The sequence below is a fragment of the Anneissia japonica genome, unplaced genomic scaffold, assembly GCF_011630105.1.
Source record: "Anneissia japonica isolate Jap-2015-1 unplaced genomic scaffold, ASM1163010v1 scaffold287847_len925385_cov155, whole genome shotgun sequence".
Taxonomy (NCBI): Eukaryota; Metazoa; Echinodermata; class Crinoidea; order Comatulida; family Comatulidae; genus Anneissia; species Anneissia japonica.
The window spans coordinates 748,607-773,179 of NW_022731638.1; the positions used below are offsets into that span (position 1 = coordinate 748,607).

General features: G+C 32.4%; 1 protein-coding gene across 1 annotated transcript; it reads left to right on the plus strand.

The window, feature by feature from the left end:
* Window positions 1-17,692: 17,692 nt before the first annotated feature.
* LOC117115483 lies at window positions 17,693-24,160 on the plus strand. The gene is made up of 4 exons (XM_033259326.1): window positions 17,693-19,955; window positions 21,329-21,698; window positions 22,601-22,710; window positions 23,234-24,160. The coding sequence occupies exon 1, from the start codon at window positions 17,739-17,741 to the stop codon at window positions 19,128-19,130; it is 1,392 nt and encodes a 463-aa protein (XP_033115217.1). The 5' UTR covers window positions 17,693-17,738; the 3' UTR covers window positions 19,131-19,955; window positions 21,329-21,698; window positions 22,601-22,710; window positions 23,234-24,160.
* Window positions 24,161-24,573: the final 413 nt, after the last annotated feature.

Sequence of the window (24,573 nt, forward strand, 5' to 3'; positions counted from 1 at the left end):
CACTGGCGCCGCCGTGGCCTAGCCTAGGGCCTAGTCCGATTTACAAGTTCCCCAGCAACAATGTTTTGTTGTTCCTTTCATGAGCTTTTTAGATGACATTTTGCGTTAAATTTAATGTACCCCTACCACTGCCAGCTGAGCTTCGGTACTCGTCTTACGCCCGTGTCTCTGTTTACATAGAAAATGGCTTCGCTTCGCGCTGCTTGGGTTCACTGTTGTCCGACCCGGAAATCCACAATCCTTGCGCGATTCTATTTTTAGAACCGAATCGGAGCCCTATTAAGCCTAGATGAGATGTAAACAGGAAATAAAATGCGCGAATTACGAATACGAATATTTCGCTCATATACTTACGCTAGCGTTCGTTAATTGCACAATCTGGACATCTCGCTAGTTACGCCATTGATTAAAAGCCGTGAAGAGCCAAGCATAGGGAAACATATAAAGCGCTCTGATTGGCTAATGATAAGATGACATGATCGCGCAAGAGTCAACCAACTCGCACTGGAATACGGATACGGTGCGAGTAAGAGTGATCCCAAGAAAGTGTATAGGTTTGATTCACCGATTGCAGACTACGGTTTTCTCAGAGTAAGTTTTCACTATTATTACTGTATACGTAACCCACAACGATCAAGGTAAAATTGTAAGGAGGAATGCATCTCATGACTCTATCTAGGCCCAGTCTAGGCAAGGCCTATCCTTGGCGTAGTTTGGAGATGGACCTAACCTCCCTATCCCATATCATCAATCATGATGCAAGAAAGATCAATGCAACACGCCTAGGCGTAGTTTGCATGACAAGTTCGCCTTCTTTCTCTAAAGAAGTACCTAGCAGAGCAACCTGTTTCAGGCCCAATAGTCTATTTTTCCCTTTACTTCTACCAATACTGTAATATAATAATTATTAATAAATAACTACCCTACTACCAAACTATACTACTATTAGGGCTTAGGCTCCGGCCTATCGTCCACAGCTCTCTAATACTTTTTTTATTATAATTATAATTTTAAAATTATAATGTTATACTTGACTAACAGCAAACTTGGCAATGTGAGATGCCCCCTTTCTGTAATATTCAGTTGCTCAAATTATTGGTTGTAATTTTTTTATATTATTATTTTGATTTTTCTATTTTGTACTTTTTGTGATGTTACAACATTTTAACTGTCTAGTCTTTTATTATAGATAAGATAAGATAAAATAAGATAAGCCTTATTAGTCTATTCACATATAAAAATACATAAACAGAAATGTTTCCCTATATGTATCCTTTTTTAATGAATATTATGTAACACAAGTAACATGCAATTTGGTCTTTTGCCACCTTATATTATTGTTTGAGATGTAATGTTTGAATAAATAAAGTAATATTTTTAAATATCAACCAACCTACAAATAATAGCAACCCACGTTTTTTCGATAAAAAAATCCCTCAAACTGCTGATGTTGTTATATCATAACATAATAAATGGATGCACAGTACAGTACAATTAAATATTTGAATTCTGTGTTTTTTTAGGTCCATCAAATGATACCATAGAGTGGGAATTTGGCCTTTTGGGATGCTTTTGGATGGAAGGCTGACTGATAGACATTACTAATAGCTGAATGCATACAACCATCTCATCACTACCTTCAACACAGCCGATTCCAGATGAATGACTAACCAAAATACATGAGCCAATGTACAAAGTAAAAAGCCAGATGTTGTCTATATTGTCAACATAAGTTTAGAACATTTAGGAAAGACGAAGTTGGGTAATGGAAGGTTGTGCAAAGAAAATATTGTACTGAAAAATGTCCACTGAATACTTCTTGAAAGCAAAAAGAAAGAAGGTCTCCCATAACCTAGTGTTTATAGAAAACCAAAACCTTGAAAAACACTTTTCTTCTAAGTCAAAAAATGTAAATTACACTCTTTCCAAATATTAGTAATAGTTTAAACAGTACTACTTTCGGAAAAATAGATATTGCATTATTTATTTAAAAATGGATAAAGTTTATGATTGTACTAATGGTCACACATCTGCTTTTCTCACTGTTCTGTACTATTATATTTATTACTGTATTTGTTAGCTAATATTTACAAACACAATTAAGGGTTGCCTTAATTTATTAGCTGTGAATTATCTCTGTTAATTTTACACTTATATCATTTATAAGCTGGTTTTATTATTTATAATTCGAGAAAAGAAACAACAATAACAGATTTAATATTATTGACTATTTTATAATTTACTTGTTTCAATTTTTTAAAATACAGATACAAATACCAACGATATACGTTATATTGTTAATAAAATTGGACACCATCAATAAATAATATTCATACCACACAGATTCATAGAAAGAAAAGATAAATTGAAATGGTGCTATACACTAACTTTTATTAATAATAATAATTATTATTACTGTTGCTGTCGTTGTGAATACTAACTTTTGACAGCATTACTATCACTATACACTATTTGTATATTGATTGGCTACATTAACAGACATAGACAGGTAGGTAAAGGAAAGACTTTTTCGAATAATACTGTGCCTTGTTTAGTGAACCTATTTTTGTAGAAGCCGTCAGAGAGAGGGAAAAGTTATTTAGCAAAATGATTTTGCCAAAGGCATTTGGGTGAAGGACAAAATGAAAATAAAATTTTCATTGATATGAACATAATGAAAACTTTTCCCCTATTTACTACAAAAGCTCATTCAGGTAAATTTGACCTACATCCTTATGCATGCATTCTTAAAACTGAAGTGTTAATAATCTAAACAACACTCGACCAATACAAAATAAATGTAGACAATTTAGATGGAATAACAAAATACTCTATAAATGATCAACTTTTATGGGAAGTTTTAATTTTAATGATAAGAGGTCAAACAATAAATTATTCATCTACTAAAAAGAAAACTACAAACCAAAAAAAAAAAATAACTGGAAAAAGACTCAAATTTAGAAGTAGAATTGGACAATACTGAATCAACTTCAGAAAAGACAAATATCCTAACAGAAATAAATATCGTTACTTCAGAAATAGATAATATCAATAGTCAACGAATAAAGGGCATGCTTATAAGGGCAAAAGCAAAATGGATTGAGAAAGGTGAAAAACCTACAAAGTTTTTTTTCTAAAATTAGAGTCTAGAAATTTTCTAAATAAATCATCTATTGAACTAGAAAAGACTAATGGTACACTAATTAATGATGATGACCAAATTCAAAATGAAGTAAAGTTATTTTATCAAAAATTGTAAAATTGCCATGACAATAGTTCTATTATTTTAAAACATATTTTTAAAGACTTAGATATACAGGAGTTAGGCCTAAATGCTAACCAACAATTTCTATAGGAGGGTGAAATTAGTAATAGTGAGGCTTTGGAAGCTCTAAAATGTTTGAAAAATGAAAAAAGCCCAGGACCAGATGGGATTACAACTGAATTTTTAAAATTCTTTTGGAATGACCTTGGAGAATCATTAAATTATGGATACAGAACAGGTAGTCTATCAGTCTCTCAGAAACAGGGGTTTAAAAAAACTGGAAGCCCATTTCATTGTTAAATACATCCTACAAACTTGGGTCAACTGCCATATCAAAAAGAATAAACCAAGTTTTACCTAGTATAATAAATGAAGACCAGAAATGTTTGTTACGGGTAGATATATCGGAGAAGTAACACGATTAATTTATGACCTTATGGAGTAACAAACACTTATAAAATTCAAGGCCTACTTCTTCTTATTGACTTTGAGAAGGCTTTTGACTCGATTGATAGACAATATATATTTAAGGTGTTAAAATTCTTTAATTTTGGAACCAGCATACAACAGTGGATACAAACATGTTATAAAGATACTACGTCAAGTGTGTTAGTAAATGGACATGCGTCATCGTTCTTTAGGGTCAATAGAGGATGTAGGCAAGGTGATCCACTATCGCCTTGTATTTTTTTATTATGTGTGGAAATTTTGGGTCAATGATAAGAAACAATAAGTCAATAAAGGGTATTCGGATTGGTGGTATAGAATATGTTTTATCACAATTTGCAGATGATACCACATTGATACTTGATGGAACTAAAAAATGCCTGTACGCAGTACTTGCCACTCTACATTCCTTTGAAAGATTTTCAGGTCTAAAGGTCAATGATGATAAGACGAGACTTATTTGGATTGGTTCAAAAAAGAGATCAAAACTTAAACTGTGTAAAGAATATAAATTTGACTGGTCGCAAACTGAATTGAAATTGTTAGGAATCCACTTTGATGTTGAATTGGAATTTGTTGTTGAGTTAAATTATTCCAAAAAATTAAAAAGAATGCAAGTAAAAATAAATATTTGGAAAGCACGAACACTTACCCCATTGGGAAGGAATGTAATTTTAAAAACATTTTATTATCGACATTAAACCATCTGTTTGCAGCCCTTCCAAACCCACCGGAATATACCTTGGACAAGTTACAAAAATGTGCTTTAATTTCATATGGAAGGGAAAACCTGATAAAGTGAAAAGAGAAATAGCAACACGTATTCCCAAACATGGGGGAATCAATGTTCCAAAAATTAATGAAATAATTGCAGCACAAAAACTAGGATGGCTAAGAAAATTTTTGTCAAACACAAGTAAATGGACCGAGCTTTTCTTTCAAAAAAATCATGATAGAAACTTATTTTGCTTTGCGGACAGTAAATACATAATTACTCGAATTTTTCCAAACATTACAAACCTTTTTTGGAAAGACATGTTATATTCATGGTATCGTATAACAAAATGTTTAAGAGTAATATTGGAGATGAAATAGAAGTACAAACACAATGTCTATTGAATAATGATGATATACTTGTTGATAATAAGCCTATCATGTATATGAAACTCTTCAAAAAAAGAAATAGTTTTTGTTAATGATATAATTCATAGAAACGGTAGATTTTATACACTAGAAGAGTTAATTGATACTTACTCTGTCGATATATCATTTCTAGTGTATAAAGGAATTAAACAGGCAGTGAGGTCATATATGAGCAAGCATAATATAAGAAAATTCACAAGCGCCCAATGCTATCCAATTTACCCTAATAATATAATTCAATTACAAATTTCTAGAAAGAGATTCAACTTTTTTTTTACCATACTCTGCTCAATTCAAAATTTACTAAGCTGCCGTGTATTTCCAAATGGGAAAAATATTAGGCATTGAGTTTACTGACAAACAGTGGGAAGTGTTTAATATAATACCAATCAAATGCACAGAGAGTACGGATCTGAAATGGTTGCAGTATAGAATTATACATAATATATTACCAACGAGAAATTATCTCTATAGATTAAAATACATTGATTCACCATTATGTATTTTTTGTAAGCAATTTCCTGAAACAATTGACCACACTTTTTGGGATTGTAAAGAAATATAATATAAGATATGGAAAGGTTTGGAAAGCTGGATAAATAGAAACCTTCAAATACAATTACAATGTTCAAAGGAAATTATAATACTTGGAATGAATGGAAAAAATAATAACTTTATAAATGTTGTTATTATATAGTGAAGGAAATTATCTATAGAAATAGTAAACAGAAAGTATTTAACAAATATAAAGAGAGAAATTGTTAGATACTATAATATTACAAGATATATATATATTTTTCCGCCTGTAATCAAGAGAAATCCTTTTCATTTTGGTCTTCACTGCATGTTCTTTTTCAAAGCTTCAAATAAATAATGAATATTTAAATGTTTCAAGTCATGGCCTTACCCTGGCTTCTGGTATATAAATAGTTCACCTAACGTAATGGTTCAAGTTTTGAATATTGAATATTATATTTTCACTAGCAAAAGAATTTATAAAAATGTTCAATGTTGTTTGTGTACTATTCTAAGTATTGAAAAGAAGGGCACTTATTTAATGGTTTTTGTTTATTTTAATTTTGAATGTAATGTATGATTAAATAAATAAAATGGTAAATAAAAAAAATAAAAAAAAATAATCTAACACTTTGAGGGTGTAAGGAGTTTTGTAACACCCTAGGTGTTGGAAATTGTATTACAGTGTTGCAAAGTGTTACAACTGTAACACCTAAATTAAGAGTTAGCAACGCTTTCAAAGCGTACTTACGAGTAACGCTTGATTAAGTGTTAAACAGCGCCGCCCTGTATAACAAGTGCCATTTTGAAATCGCGGTGGTTCGAATGAATACAATATAATATTTTAGTAAATACGGGCTGTGAAAGGTGACTGTAACACCTTCTCACAGGTAATTATGAACTTATTATTTCTAATACACATATCACATATATATATTTACAATTTATAAATCTTTATTGCTAACTCTCTATAATCAGACACACGGTGCTTCGAGCCTAGCCTAGCTCTCCCTCAGTGAGGTTCATGAGAGCGGCGCCCACACATTGAAAGCTGCAGCGGCGTGAGCCGGGATTATTCAACGTGGGGCTAGCCTGCAGTAGTAGGGGCCCTTTCATTTTTAAATAAAATTGGTTTTTTTTTTATTTATTTATTTGATGTTTTTTTTTTAATGGGGTTTTAATGCCCGTATGATGTTCATGAATGAATGAAATCTGAAATTAAATAAATTGAATAGAACCTCTCTCTCAGTTTGTGTCATTAAATTTTTGTATATTCTACAATAATAATATTTACCAAACATTTATTCATTGAAATAATTAAACACATATAAGTTTACAGTATTCATAAAACAGCCTATTATTGGCACTACTTGTTGAAAGAACATAAAAAATGACTGCTCGCGGAGAGTAAAATATGTTCTACGGCGCGAGTTATGAGGCGCTGGCTAATTGCAAAGGAGGGGGAAGCAATGGTACCGTTTGGCGGGAGGAGGAAAAAAAAGACATTCCATCTTGGCCCTACCTACCTATAAATTTGTCTTCCTGACTACATACATAAAAAACATAATTTCTACGGCTATACAAGTGTCTACATAAAAAATGAGTATGCATATTATTACATTCGATAAGATAATCAATAAATAATAAGCGGCATTTCCGCCCGGGGCCATAATTATAATGACGATGGTTCTGCTGGATGTTGATGCCTTAAGTAATTTAACGGTCATTTATGGCACTGTTTGATTTTATAATTATAGAAATTTAATTACAAAGGTCAAATACTAATTTTGTTCAGGTGATTTTTTTACCATAAAATAAAAGCGCGAAGGCCTAGCTAGCTAGGGGCCTATGCCTAGTTTATTTTATAATTATACTATAGGCCCTAGGCTAGTTTAGGCCTAGGGCCTAGTACATTTTTTTCTGTCATGAATTAAAAAATACTATGGTACATACCTAAACTTAGGCCTAGGCATAATTACTAACTAATTTTGTTCAGGTGATTTTTTTTTTACCATAAAATAAAAGCGCGTAGGCCTAGCTAGCTAGGGGCTTAGGCCTAGTTTATTTTATAATTATACAATAGGCCCTAGGCTAGTTTAGGCCTAGGACCTAGTACATTTTTTCTGTCATGAATTAAAATATACTATGGTACATACTTAAACTTAGGCCCAGACCTAATTCATGTTAAGGAAGGATTTTTTTAGGTTGTGCAGAGCGCTCTTACATCAGTATACAGATGATGGTAGAGTAGGCCTAGATGAATGGATAGATAATTATGTTATTACAGCACAATGTTGTTTTTAACAATAACAGATTTTTTTTTTTTTTTGTTATTAAATATTAGCCCTACCTACATCTATTCTTACAAGAAGGCCAACCTAGTCCTGGACCGCGATAGAATACATTGTTAGTTTGGATTGCATCAATTTTATATATACTGGTAATAAAACTGCCTTTTTATTTCGTTTTATTTGTCTATGTTTATAGGCCTACCCAACTTTCCTTTTCATTGATAACGTTATCTGTTTTCCCTTTCCTGCTTTGCATAATGTAGATGACCATAAAATAAACGCACCCAGTGTGTTAAACATACACAGTGAAACCAAATAACAGCGAGTCAAGTTCATGACCTTTAGTAACCTAGGCTCTGATATTTAGATGCTTTGACAGTTTTTGCCAGTGTGTGAGTTATAGGCCAAATTATGATTGAATAGTTCTGGTGTAATATATTATATTTGAATTTGAAGTATTAAATTATACAGTTGTAATTTACTTCTTAAACCAACATTTCATATTGATTTTTTTAAAGAATGTAGAACAATAATTGACTGTAATTTAATATTTTAAGTTTAATAAATTGAAACATGAATATTCAGTAGAAAACTACTTAAGCGTTAAAAACCATGTGCTCGGCTGCGGGCTGCTGGCCAGGAGAGTTGTTTACAAATTCAATTGCTTTAGTAAGTCTTTATGCATCATAATCATAATTGTAGAATTTTGCATTTTTTTTATTTTGGCCAAAATATTTAATAAAAAAATCCACAAAACCTGTTTTCTACTGCAAATATAACATTTTTTACACCTACACTATAATATTGAATAATATTCATATCCAACATTTCAAATTGGTTGAGGATACAGTACATATGCTAGATTATGCGACTAGTAGTATACATTGCATTATAATAATTATGTTTTAGTATTAATGGTAATAATAATATTAATAATATAATAACTATAATAATACTTATGGTAATAATATAATAATAATAATAATAATAATAATAATAATAATAATAATAATAATAATAATAATAATAATGATAATGATAATGATAATGATAATGATAATGATAATGATAATAATAATAATAATAATAATAATAATAATAATAATAATAATAAAGCAGCTCCATCCTAGCAAAATTGCACTTAGAAGTTCTGAAAAATTGCTGAAGCATTCTAATTTTAATAAACCAGGTCATTGGCACAAATTTTAGTTTGACATTGAAACCTTATATATTTATTTTAGACCTATCGTAAAATCAGACAAAAAAACAATCCGTGGTTATTTTGTTTGTGGGAAACAGAAATAAGTCTTTCTAACGCATATAAAAGCCAAATATTTTCTTTAAAAATGAAATTTTGCTGGTAATGGGGCTTTAGGTTATTATTAAGTTATGGTGTTTGGAATTAATATCTATTATCAGAGTAATGTTTATTATATACTTTAAATTTAAAACAGAACATGTGGATTAAACCTGGTTTCCATAAAAATCACTACACGCTATTCACAAATCCTTTGAGGACTCAATTGAAAGGATTGCTGTAAAAATGCCATAGCAACTGTGTAGCGATTCTATGAAAACCTGGCTTGATATTTAGTAAAATAATTAGGTAAACTTTTATTTCAACATGAGCTGTGATTTAACTTATCTACGGTATGGTTATCGACAGCTCTACGATTTACACTTATTTCACTACTTTTTCAGAAACTATCTTGTGTCTAATTGAGTAGAGAATATTGTTTAACGTGCAAAGTTCAATTACCAGAGATTAGGAGCTCTACATTTTGACCTGAGAACCACTACGAGAGTTTACCTGAAACGACCATGTCTAGGCCTGTCGGACGTCCTAAAATGGCGAATAAGGCCAATACCAACAGTAGCAGTACGTCTACCAATAAGGCTAAGCACCTACACAATCAAGTAGGCCTAAGCCCTACAAATGTTGATGACGTAATTGCTAACACCTACACTGCTAGCGGTCACAATAGAAATTACGTAACAGAAGAACAAAAGGATCCAACCTTTTCACGTGTGAAACCCATTTTCTTCAAAGACGATGACGTCAAAGAGAAAAATAATGATTACTTAACTCTGTGTGAAGTTATAAGTGGTGATAACCTCATAGGGATACAGAAAGTTAAGAACCTATGGAGGATATATATCAACAATCACAAAAATAGAGTTAAAGTGTTATCAACCGGACTCAATCTTAATGGAAGGAACACAACAATATATGACGTAAATCCGTACATACCCGTCAACAAAGGTACTCTTAGATGTTGGCATTTACAATGTCCTTACCTTGTATTTTGTTGATGTTAATAATTATCTCTATCTTTTCATTATTTATACGTTTATTATTTACGTTTACTTATTAATATAATGTCTTTTATGTGATTTATAACACTATTTTTATGCTTTTTGATGCATTTGATTCTCTGTGCTTATTACATGTAGTATTCCATATATTCTTACTATTTATACCGTTCTTCAACCTATGTCTTTCATGCAATCTTTTGCGTTTCATTGACCATTAGTAAACAAGGCCTTTCTTACTGACCGCTTCACTGACTAATTTTTCCCGTTCCTCTTTCTTTTTTTGTGTGTGTTCTTTGTTTGTCTTTTGTTTTTGCTTTTATTTTCTGTGTTTTATGTCTGAATTAAATTTTCAACCCAGAGTAAACACTTCGAACACTGACCGACTAGCTGACCAGATTTTTTCCCCCTCTGAAGAGTCTCATGATCAATTTACATCCGAGTTTGACCCCGATTCTCAATTTTTTAATAACCAACTTGGTACTTCCGAATATTATAATCCGAGCCAGTTCTCGTCTTTAGTCAATAATACCAAAAGAAACAGTTTTTCCACAATACATTTTAATTCTAGAAGTCTTCTAAAAAACATTGACCAAATTAAACAGCTTTGGACGTCCCTTAATTTTCCTTTTGACATAATATCAATTAGTGAGATTTAGAAATATTAATCCCTTAACTTTAGAGAATTTTCGCCAACATATTTGTAACCAACAGTGGTCTGAAGTCATTGATGTGCAAGACCCCGATGAAGCCTATAATAATTTTGAAAACATATTCAAAAATCTCTATGAAGAGCATTTCCCATTCAAAAATGTAAAAAAAAAATCACATAAGCTAAAACCATGGATGTCTAACGGCCTTCTCAACTCTATTAAATATAAGCAAAAACTTTATGCAAAATTCCTTCATTGCCCATCTACCAAAAATAAAACCAAATACAAACAATTTCGCAATAAAATAAATTCACTTATTAAAATTACCAAAGCTACCTACTACAAAAATTTATTTCTCAAACACAAAAATGATATCAAGTCTACTTGGAATACTATAAATCTGCTGATAAAAAAAACAAACCCCAAAAACCAAACAAATCCCTATTTCAATTGTAACGGTGAACAAACTAACGATCCCACAACAATTGCATCTGCATTTAATGACTACTTCGTTGAAATCGGACCCTCTTTAGCTAAAAAAATTCCCCAAGTTAACAAATCCTTTAAGGAATTCTTACCCAACCCTACACCTAATTCTATTTTTTTTTACCCCTGTTAAAGAAAGTGGCCTGTATATTAAACTCATTTAAAGTTAATAAATCACCCGGTATTGATAATTTCCATACCAAAGTCATCAAATATGTTGCCAACTTCATCTGTCAACCCCTATGTCATATTTTTAAACTCTCGATTTCCAAGGGGGTTTTCCTAACAGAATGAAGCTAGCCCGTGCTACACCAATTTTTTAATCTGGATCCAAATCTGACCTTTCAAATTATCGCCCAATCTCAATCTTACCAGTCTTTTCAAAAGCCCTTGAAAAAATAATCTATGATAAAACACTCAAATTTATTAATAAATTTAATATACTTTCTGACAGACAATTTGGGTTCAGAAAAGGCTACAATACATCCATTGCCCTTACTGACCTCTCCAATAAAATTGTCGATGCATTTGAGAATAGTCAATTTACTATAGGAATTTTTATTGCCCTTTTCAAAGCATTTGATACTATTGACCATAACATCCTTTTATATAAACGTTCTCACTATGGTATTCGTGGTCCCGCTCTTAATCTTTTTCGGAGTTACCTCTCTAATCGTTCACAATGCACAAATATCTCAACACTATCTCCAACTTTCGCCAGATTACTTGTGGTGTCCCCCAGGGATCCCTATTGGGCCCTCTTCCGTTCCTTTTATATATTAATGATGTTCACTTGTCTTCCAACCTTCTTTCTTTTTTTCTATATGCTGATGACACCACTATCCTATATTCTAACAAAAATATCCATTCTTTATTTAACATTGTTAACTCTAATTTAATTTCCACTTCCCAATACTTTGCTGACAACAAACTTTCAATTAATCACGAGAAGTGTAGCTTCATTCTGTGTCGAAGTCCCCAAAAATCACAAACTCTCGATCCTTCGAATTTCAAAATATATATTGATAATCACAAAATTCCCAATACCGAATTTTCCAAGTTCCTAGGAGTTTATCTTGACAGTGCATTAAATTGGAAAAAACAAATCTCCCAAATTGAAAATAAAGTATCCAAAAGCCTTGGTATCATTTTTAGGTTATCCTCTTTTGTTCCCCGCAATGTTCTTCGTATTCTTTATTGTGTTGGGGAAACACCTACTCATCCAACTTAAGCAAAATTCAAATCATTCAAAAGAAGGCTATCAGGATTATATCTGGCGTTCCACCATGGTCTCATTCTTCTTCTTTATTTTCTAATCTCAATCTTCTTAAACTCGCTGACATTAATTCCCTTCAGCAAGGTCGTTTTATGTACTCCTCCTACCATGGTCTCTTACCTTGTCACTTCTGTAACACTTTTAAATCCAATTATTCCTTTCAAAATTACAGCACACGTAACTGCGCTAATATCCGTATACCCAACCATAGAACCAATTACTTCCAGCACAACATCAGATTTTCGGGCCCCAAACTTTGGAACTCGTTACCCTCATACTTGATAAATGCATCTTCCATTAAAATTGTTACTAACCAATTCAAAAAACTCTTAACTTCTGACTAATAATTGTTAACATTTATTCAATCTCCTCCATCTCCACTTGGTTGCTACCTTTCGCACGGTCTGTCGGTCTGTCTTCGACTTGTTTTGAATGTATTGTTTTTTGTCTCTTTCTGTCCTGTTTTGTCTTTTTGTCTCTTTTGTTAATCTCATTTTTTCCCCTCTTATTTCAGGCTGTCCCTCCACAGGATTGGTTTTTCTTATCTTCTGGGTTCTTGCCTTCTTCCTCTCCTGCATTTTCAATTTATTTTAAATCAATTGTAATATATTTGTCTGATTCAAAAAGGAAGTAAATAAATGTTAAATTGAATTGAATTGAATTGAAAATGAAAATAGATAACTCTGTATTCACTGTTAAACACTTCATGAATAAGTTTAAATTATTAGATAGTTGGAGAATTCATAATAAAAAGAAAATTCAATTTACATGGCGAAGAAAATTCTCAAACCTCTGTAAAAGGTTAGATTATTGGTTTGTGTCAGAGAGTTTACATGATGTAGGCAATATAATCTCATGTGGTATCAGACCCGCTGTTTTAACTGATCACCAAGGTGTCTCGATTAAAATAAACCTTATAGAAGAAAAACGTGGTCCAGGAGTTTGGAAATTAAACTCCGACTATCTGAATGACACATCCTTTATTAGTAAAATTAATGGGATTATTGACGACTGTGAACGAAAAATGAATTTTATTTAATTCAATTGATAAATGGTAATTAATCAAAACCAAGATAAAAGAATATGCAATTAGCTACGGTAAAACAAAAACGAAAAATAAAAATAGAAAAAAAGAAAATTTACAAAAATAAATTAAGCAACTAAACTATATCCTTATTGATAGACACGGTGATGAAAAGGTAGATTTCGAAATTAGCCAAAAATCGAAAGAACTCGAGAAAATATATGCGTATGAACACAAAGGTGCTCAAGTACGATCGAGAATTAAATGGATAGAGGAAGGGAAAACAAATTCAAAATATTTCCTGGGACTTGAAAAAAATGGCAGAAAAAAACAAATTAAAAAAATAAGGTCAGACGGAACATATGCTAAAAAAACCAAAGACATTTTGTCCGAAGAAGTAAAATACTTTGAGAAATTATATGCAAATCAAAACATCAATGTGATGGAAGTTCATGAATATTTAAATTTAAGAGAAGCCAATAAAGTAACGACTGATGAACAACAGTTTTGCGAAGGCAATTTATCCCTTACTGAATGCGAAAATGCAATACAAAAGATGAAATGTAACAAAGCACCAGGTACAGATTGCTTAACAGTGGAATTTTATCAATTATTCTGGCCAAAAATAGGTTCGTTAGTATGTAATGCCCTGAACTGCTGTTTAGAAATGGGTACACTGTCAAACTCTCAACGCCTAGGGATGATAAACCTAGTTTTTAAAAAAGGCGAGCATGCAGATCTGAATAATTGGAGGCCGATATCCCTCCTAAACGTAGATTATAAAATTGCCGCCTTCGTTTTAACAAAAAGACTACAAAAAAAATTTAAAAAATAGTTAGTAATGACCAAAAAGGTTACATTGAAGGTCGCTTTGGCGGCGAAAATGTCAGATTAATCGAAGATTTGATTGAATATATGGATACTAACAGTTTAACAGGAGCACTGATTAGCTTAGATTTCAGCAAAGCTTTTGACACTGTTAACAGAGATTTCTTGATTAGTACCTTGCATTATTTTAATTTTGGCCCATCTTTTATTAAATGGGTAAAGATTTTGTACTGCGAAACAGAATGCATTATTATGAACAATGGGCGGCGCTCAAATACTTTTAAAATGCACCGCGGAATTAGGCAAGGCTGTCCCTTATCTGCCCTCCTATTTATTATGGTAGCAGAAATAATGTCTATAAGAATACGGAGTGATAAAACAATTAAAGGCATCATTCTACTAAGTCTTGAAGGTACAGGCGTTAATGAAGTTAAAATTTCTCAACTTGCCGGTGACACGGTTTTGTTCATTAATGATGAAAATAGTATACAGAAGAGCCTTGATAAGATTATTAAATTTGGAAAAGTTTCTGAGTTAAAACTAAACAAAGAAAAAACAAACGCCATGTGGCTTGGACGCTGGAAAAATAGAAACGATTGTTTATTCAATATCAATTGGATCCCAAGTGCTTTTAAAATCCTCGGTATATATGTTTGCCACGACCAAGATATATGTTACGAAAAGAATTGGCATGATAAAATTGAATCGTTACAATTGGTAATAAATTCATGGAGAAAGAGAAATTTGACTTTATTTGGAAAAATCTTAATTTTAAAAACACTTGGGCTAGCAAAACTTCTTTACAATTCAAGTATTATTGAAACACCTGAAAGTGTCATAAAACAAGTAGATAGTATTGTATTTGATTTTTTATGGGATAAGAAAACAGAAAAGATTAAGAGATTAACTCTTATCAGTGAATATGATAACGGCGGTATAATTGCGCCAGATTTTAGATCCCAAGTCCAATCACTAAACATAGCTTGGGTTAAGCGTTTATTTAATGAGGAAATATCCAAATGAAAGTACTTGCCGTCAATGTATTTTAATAGATTTGCCCCGAGAACAGTATTTGATGATATGTCTCATATACACCACTACAAAGGAACATCCCACAAAGATATACCATGTTTCTATTCCTCAATAATTAATGCTTTAGTTAATTTCAATAAGTGCATAATAAAGCAACCAACATGCTATGAAGAAATATTAGAACAACCGATTTGGGGAAACAAGTTGATCTTGTATAATGGTTTGTCATTATTATACAGAAACTGGGTTAGATCCGGTATACGAAAAATGAAAGACATAGTGGTCGCCAACAGATTTATCAAATCAACCGAGTTATTTGATTTGTTAGATATAAAATCAAATTGGATATCAGAATTTGCAAGTGTACTGGAAGCAATTCCACAAAAATGAAAATGTATTATTTTTTCACAAAAAGAAAACATAAAGGAAAAAAAGGTAAAAACAAAAAACAATTGGTGCAATATGAAAAGTACGCAAATATACAAGTGTTTTATTACAAACAAATGCTTAGAACTTACAAAGTGCCAAACCAAATGTCAAAATTATTTTAATACTGAAATAAATTGGTTATTAACCTGGACATGGAGGGTAAAAAATATTAGGGAAAACAAGCTTAGACAAATCAATTCTAAATTATTACACAATATTGTTCCTACTAGGAAAAGGCTGTGTACATTTGTAAACAATGTAATGTTATTGAAGATGATGCGCATCTTTTTTATGATTGTACAGAAGCAAACGATCTATGGAATTTTATAAATAATATTAGTCTATCAAAATATGGCATTGAAGCAAATTTTAAAAATATTGTCCTCGGAACAGGAAACGTATATGTTGACCATTTATTTTCAATAGCTCTATTCAGTATATATAAAGCTAATGTCTTAAAACATCTAAATAAATGGAATTATAGTTCAATCCATCAGCTTTTTATCATAGATAGCTTTAATTAAGAATAGCTGGTGTTATTGTTATGCTTTACTATTATTTAATCTGATATGATTCATATGGCAATACATATGTGATTTTGAATGGGTACTGTAATGTACGTGTATCAATCGAGGTCATATGATGAATTAGAAATGTGATGAATACAGTTGGGAAGACCCCACAAAAGAAAAAAAACCAAACTTTTATTTCAACACTAGGCAATTTTTCCTTATTTAAAAAGTGAGATTAAGCTAACAGTTTTTATTTACTTGGCCCAAGCATGCACTTACAGAGTGGAAACATGCATTCTTGGATGTTAACTATGTACATTTTTATTTATAGGTTAAAAAAATCATAAAGGAAATATAAAGACTGAATCCCTTATATTTTGCATATTGCTATGCTCATTCACTAGAGTGATAATTTTACAAGTTATTCAAATATGAGATTTGAATGTTTTATCTGCAACTTGGTAATAGAAGGAAGAATTTCAAAACTATTAAGCCATTTTCACTGTGCTCATGCATTATATGATGGGAAGGGATTGGTATTCAGATGTGGTCAAGGTGGTTGCCCATCTACATTCAATTCATTTAATTCGTTTCGAAAACATGTCAATCGAAAGCATTCTATGCAAGACCATGTGCCAATGGAATTTAATGACCATGAAAATGATGTGGACATTAATGATGAAAATGTAGAACAACTTAATAATTCCGATGAAGATGACTCTGATCCTTAAGATAAAATTCTTTTTCAAGAAAAAAAAAAAAAAAAAAAAACAAGCTGCAATGTTTATCAGCAACATGTTATCACATCCAAACATTACTCACACCTCTATGAAGCTTATAATCGAAGAAGTGTCTTATTTGATGGAAATAATTGTGGAGAAATTAAAATTCAGAACTAAAAATATTCTAAAAGAGTTTGACATAAATACTAATTCTAAGGAATTTACTGAATTGTTTGACAATTTCGTTGCAGCAACACAGCCTTTTGCTGGTCTTGAAAGTAGGTATAAACAGGATGTTATTGAACATTTAGTACTTGTTAAACCACAAACAATAGTTCTTGGCAATAGATACGATACCAAAACGGACCATGTTACAGGCATACCCAAGCAAGTAATTGTAAAAGATAAATTTCAGTATATCCCTATTAAGGATGTATTACGTTTAGTGCTCAGTGATTCAGTGATTCAACATGATATACAACACGGTCATTTTTCTACAGATGTTGTAATGAGAGATTACTGTGATGGCAGGCAATATAAGTTGCATCCCTTATACAGACGAAATAATGAAGCTTTGCAGTTGTGCCTTTATTTTGATGAATTTGAAGTAGTATAATCCATTGGGATCAAAAAGGGGCATTCACAAACTGGGAGGCCTGTACTATGCGCTGAAAAAAATATCACCACTGTTTAATTCTGCATTGAAAAACATCCACATTTTCCCCTTGTTTTACAACACTGACCTAAAAAATTCTCGCACCATTTCTCGAGAAGCTTGCTCAGTTGGAGTCCGATGAAGGAATGGAAATTGTCCTTAATGATGGTACAAATATTATTAAACGGGGAAGCCTTGCACAGGTTGTGGCTGATAACCTAGGTGCCAACAGTATTGGCGGGTTTGTAGAAAGCTTTGTTGCCAACTATCTCTGCAACACCTGTTTAACTTCTCGGACAGACTTCCAGAGATGCAATGTAGCTGATAATTGTCAGATGCGAAACAGAGAAAACTATGAGGAACATTTACAGCTGTTAACAGAAGACCCACAATCCGTACCACTGCACGGAATAAAATGTGCTTGCCCGTTAAACCAGTCTCGCTACTTTAACATTACAACTAAGCACTCCCCAGATATAATGCATGACATTCTAGAAGGATTAGGTAAAATGGAATGTAAGTTGGTATTGTCTCAGCTGATATTTCAGGATAAATTGTTTTCAATTGATATACTGAATGCCAGAATAACCAATTTCGATTATGGATTTGAAGATGTGAAAAACAAGCCATCCACTATCAATTGTGGCACCTTGCACATCACAGACAGTAATCTAAAGAACAGTGCATCTCAGATGTGGTGCCTGCTCCGTTTCTTGCCGTTGCTTATCGGAGATAAAGTACCACGAAACCATGCACATTGGCAGTTACTTTTAAAACTCCGTCAAATCATGGATATTGTTTTTGCAAGGGAAATAACAGAGGGCATGTGCCATTATTTAAAATATTTAATTAAAGATTACCACTTCTTATTTCAAAATTTGTTTCTAGATATCAATTTAATCCCTAAACATCATTTTATAATTCATTATCCGAATGCCTTAATGGAAGTTGGACCAATTATTAATTGTTGGAGCATGCGCTTTGAGGCGAAGCATTATTTTGGGAAATTAATTGCTGGAGTTGTGTGTAATTTTAAAGACATCTGTTATACTATTGCAGAGCGTCACCAAATTCAACAATGTCATGAATGGCATTCAACAAAAATGCAAGAGTACTTTGCAAAGAAATTTTCTGCTGTCAAAGTATTTGAAACAGAATGCAAGGATTTAATCCTTGAAAAATTCCCTGGTCTTTTTGAACAAGGTGAAATATATTTTACAGCAAAAGCTAGTATTTATGGTACTGAATACAGAGCAGGGATGATTGTTGTTACGGACATGTTTAACAACCTCCCTTTGTTTGGGGAAATACAATCTATATTTATTTTTGGAGATACTCCATACATTTTTGGTGAAATGTTGGATACACATCATTTTGATGAACATTATCACTCTTATGTATGTGCAAAACCACAAAGAGCAATACTTTTCTTTGTAAAACAGATTAACCTAAAGGACTTTCACCCTCTTTATGTCTGTAGTAGTTATGAGGAATCTCAAGATCGAACTAAGTACACACTTAAGAATGCCATCAACTAAAAGTAATGAGACACTATTTTCCTTGATGTTGGATTGGATTGGATTTATTCGGTGCAAACACCAAGGATAACCCACGAAAGTCTAGAAGAAGACTTATTTCCAGTGGGGTCCTTCTGGTGGTGATTGGGCAGTACACCGGGAGACAATCCCCTACGCTTTTCCAAAGACTGTACTGTGTTCTTTAACGTGCACATGGGCCATGATGCACACGGGACTAACGGCTTAATCGTCTCATCCGAAAGACGGTGCGCTATATTGTAACTTGTATTTCAGCCCTCCAGCTGAAACACAAGGAGAGGCAGCGATGGAAATTGAACCGGGGACCTAGAGATCTCCACGGTTCAGCGCACACACAGTGGCCACCACCAGATTAGCCGACTGAGCTAAACTGCTCTTCAATTGTTAATTGAAAAAATTGTTAATTGAAATTTTAACCATAAAGTTAATATTTGTTACTGCTATAGGTGAAGAGCGATGGAAGAAAAACGATTTTGTGTGTCATTTGGAAAAACCACTAAATTGATTAAAGTTCAGACGGTAACATATGATGAGATTAAGATGAAGGTTAAGAAAAAATTGAGATTGGAGGAACCGTTTCAAATATCTGTCAAACTAGATTAATTTGACCTGTATGTTGACGTTGATGAAACAGATGATGCTGAGCTTTTTGAGCAGTCGAAGCACATTCTGGTTTAAGTGTCATCAACAGTTGATGATTCCGCAAGAATTATGTACAGTTCCAGTGCAAGCCAATCATCTGAAGAACTTGAAGTAACCACAGCTTTTTCAGATAATCTTCAACAAGATGATAGTAGTAACGAATTGGTTAGTAATATATTAATTCCTATATTTTAAAGAATGCATAAACTGTGATTTCTACACTTATTAATAATGAATTTAATACATGCTCAAATTTTTATTATTTTTATTGTTGAATGGAAATGTGCATGCTAATTTTTTTTTTAGGAATTCTTACTACTAAATTATTTCAGTGACTACCTGTAGTTTAGATGAGTGCTGGGTATCTATCTGTAACATTTATCTTGAATAATTTTCTGATATTAACAAACATTCATTTAATTTTTGGACTGGAGGGATAAATATGAAAATGAAATGGTCTTGATAATTACTGATTACTCTCTTACAGTGCTTTGATATACAGGCAATTTTGGATGAACATCCGCAAGGTCTAAGAATAACTGACCAGTATACAAAAATGGCATTTTAACCCCAGAAACTAGAATGTTACTAGTAAATATTATCACTGCAAAATTGGTACAGAAATTTAGTTAGTATGTATAACTGTACTATATTATTGTTATTATTGTTATTATTATTATTACAAATATATGAATTTGCGTCAGGAAAATGTCATAGGTGTGATGTTCTGCCCTACCTCACGTGTTGTCGTACCGAATACTCAGTACCTCCCCAAATACTTGCGAAAAAAATCGCAAGTGATTCGGGTGGAAATCGAACCCACGACCTCCAGGTAACTAGCCTGATGTCTTAACCACTAGACCACCGAGCATACGCTTGGTTGCTAGTGATGAATCCGATCCTCTATTAGCAGCGGGTACTGCAGGTGCTATAGATATATGAATTTGCGTCAGGAAATGGGGGATGTGATTCATCACTAGCAACCAAGCGCAAGCTCGGTGGTCTAGGCATCAGGCTAGTTACCTGGAGGTCGTGGGTTCGATTCCGAATCACTTTTTCGCAAGTATTTGGGGACGTACCGAGTATTCGGTCCGACAACCCGTCAGGTAGGGCAAAACAAAAGCGATAGTCCAAGCATTTCCAAATTTAAAGAAAAACTTAAGCAAAATTGGATATGTAAGTACATAACTTGCATATTAATTTTAATATTCTGACAAAGTATTTCTTGTACATGATTTTTGAATTGTTTAAGTGAACATAAGTTATTGTCCTCCTGAATTTTCTATGATGAAAATGTGCCTTTTTAATTTATTACTGCTTTGATAGTCTGTAATTTTTATGTTTTACATAATGAATATTGAATTTAAAAAAAAAAAAAAAACAATAAAAAATCCTTTTTGGAACTGTCAGCGTTTGGTATATGTGTCACATAATCTGATTATGGGATTATGATTAAGATCACTACTACATTTGTCACTACTGGAACATTTATACAGTACGTACACAAATTAACTTTTTCTATGATAACTTTTTTCCAGGAAAATTTCTTTAATGCACAGGGTGGTCAGACTGGTTATATTCAAGATAAACTTAAGAACATGAGAAGCCATCTTCCTTCATCGGTTCTGAAGAAACAGGACACCCAAATCTGAAAAAGCCTAGTCTGCAGATGAGAAAAGTTACAGTGATGTCACTGTAACCAAAAAAATGAAAAGTGCTGCTGAATGTGTTCCTGAAGAGGAAGCAGAGGAGTTAATTTCATTCTGCCGTAGGTCTTCTTCTAAAGATGAAATAATCACAGCAATGGAGAATCTATTTCCGAACAGGCAAAATTGGTTAAGTGAGAAGAGCCCCTGCATTAATGAGGTGTTAGAAAAATATCCAAGATTCCAGGACATCCCAATTTAAGTAAGTTTAATTTAAAAAAATATATAATTTGATCAATTTTTTAACATGCAATACTTATGATTTAGTCTATAAATGTTAACATATTGTTGATTTCACTTATTACTTGCATGCGAATTGACGGTGATAGTGCTCTAAATCTCATGAAACGACGACTGCTCTTACCGCAGTAAATTTCTGCACTGAATGGCTAACACGGTATTGCGTGGCAGCTGAAAAGTGTACCAAAAAGCAGGCGTTTACTGAATGCCAACACTATAACAAATCAGTTTTTGAGAATGTATTTTTAACTGTGATTATTTTTAAAATAAAGATCGACCAGGAATTTAAAATGCTTTATGGTGAGATTCAGAGTAATGTATAACTATAAACATGAATTTTGATCATTAAATCAGACTGTATACCAAGTATTGCACATTTAATTGCTAGCACAAAAGACTGAAACATTTATTACTTAAGCTATCCTATTAATTTAAAAAAAATGTGTACTCTCGGTAACAATTTTCTGAGCTTGCTTGTGCCATACGTGATGCAAGCTTAGGCGGTCATGTCTTTTCGAAGCTGAAAACCGTACACTAGGTTCTGTATAAGGGAATGTGTAGAATTACAACACTTTTAATTAATTAACAAAATAATGCAAAATAGTGTATGTACACAATTTATACAATTATTTGCCTAAAACTTTTTTTCCAGATATTTTATGACTATAATAGTACATTGAAAAAACTTTTTTTTAATTACAATCCACTGACACATGATTGAACTATGTTACTGTAAATTTATACAATTGTTTTTAAAGTGTACTCTACAAGAGTCTGATCATTTTTTTTAAATCATTAATGAAGTTATATATAATACTTTTTTCTACCGTATCATTTATATTGTTTAGTGTTTTTTTTTTGCAGACAAGAAATCGATGTATGCTTTTCACATACTGATAAACATGCTTCCCAGTACTGGAAAACACAAGTGCACATCCACAGATCTGAGCAAGTTGTTCATTGATTTTAAGGCAGTAAGTTCATTTGATTTTTGTCTGCGATGAGCAGCTTATATGGTACCTCTGAAACTCAGACCATCCGTCCATCCTTGCCTTATATATGAGCTGGTGGAGTATATGACCAGCAACCTTGGGTAACGCAGTTTTGAATAGCGTGATATCAGAAAGCAGCTTCAACATCATATGATTTCTATTGGTTCTTACAAGTGATCATCACTGTTGGCGTGCACGTGATTAGTCATTGCATGCAAAAGAGCTGATTATTTTTTATGTTATATAAAATTACTTAACTCCATAACAGGGTGTAGTATTGGAATTGTTTTTTCTGCAATGCCTTAAAATATTTCTGTGGATCACTACATTTTTACCAAGTTAAAAACATTTTTTTTACTAGAAAAGGGGATCTATAGACCTATTTACAGTGCCACATTTTCAGTTTTTAAAAAACCTAAAAATAACACAATCATTACAGCATAGAGATCTCATGACTGGCATTATTTTTACCTACACTGATCATACTCTGTGGTTTTTTTTTCAGGTTGGTACAAGCATTGACCTGTATCTTCAGACCAAGGGAAGGATCCAAAGACAGCCATTTATGCTGTGCTTGGGGACGATGGATGATCCGCAGCAATTTTTATTTTAGATTCCCATGCAATTCCTTGCGCAAATAACATAACTGCTGCCGATCGCCTTTTTAAACTTCATTATGTGCTTAATTTGCACTAAGCAAAACCTCTTGAGCTTTTTTACATCTTTTTGGAGAGTTATGTTTATAATTAACCTGCCAGGAAGAAAGGTTCCACGTAAAGTGGTTGAGCTTGTTTCTAATTTATCTCCAAATTAATATACACTAGACTTGCCAAAAATCACTATTATTTTACAGGCTGTAAATATATCTGGCTTGAACAATAGGGACTTGTAACTTAGTTAAAACGATTTGTAAAGCCATGAGAATGATGTAGTTTAGTTTATGAAACACATTACTGTAATAACATAGATGGAATGTGTTTAATATAATGCACTAATTAAGAAAAGTGGTGTGCATTTTTCTGAATAATTTTTTAACCATTTTGAAACTAAAATTAAAAATATTAAAGCATCGGTTTGAGAAGTTTTTTTATTTGTACACTTAAGTTGGAAAACAGTTAAATCAGCAAGATTATTGTATATAATCTTAGAATTATAAGAGATGCTTTACAGTGCCAAATAAAAGTTTTTTACTTTAGTTATCTCGTATCTTGTTTTAACTTTTTGTGAGCATTGGTTGATTTGTAACACTTTATTTACATTACAACACTTCAATGATGCTAATTACAATCTTATAAAGTGTAAAATTAGCACTATTAAGTGTTAGATCTGTAACACTTGATTTAACATTAAAACACTTTAAATATTAATAAAACTCCTACAAAGTGTGAAATAAGCACTACTAAGCGTTACAGCTGTAACGCTTAATTTAAATTACAACACTTTAAATGTTATTTTGAATCTTGATAAGTGTCATTTTGACACCTGGAGGTGTAAAATATCCAACACTTTTGGAAGTGGATTTTTCACACTTTGTGAAGTGTTCCGATTTTTCACACTTTGTGAAGTGTTCCAACAACACCTACGGTGCTGTCCATGTGGACACACTGGGTAAGTGTTATATGTAACACTTATAGTGTTATTTTCAACACTTCATCTTTAAGAGTGTGAACGCGCTAACCGCAGAAAACTCGAAATTCGTAGCTGCTATTGGCCTTCAGCGCGTGACGTCATTCATAGAGTGGGTAAAAAAAGTTCTGAATACAAAATTGTAAAGAAAAAATGATCAATGGTTATTTAAGCAATCAGCATGGGACTTACATGGCAAGAAAGCTTAATCTATGAGCT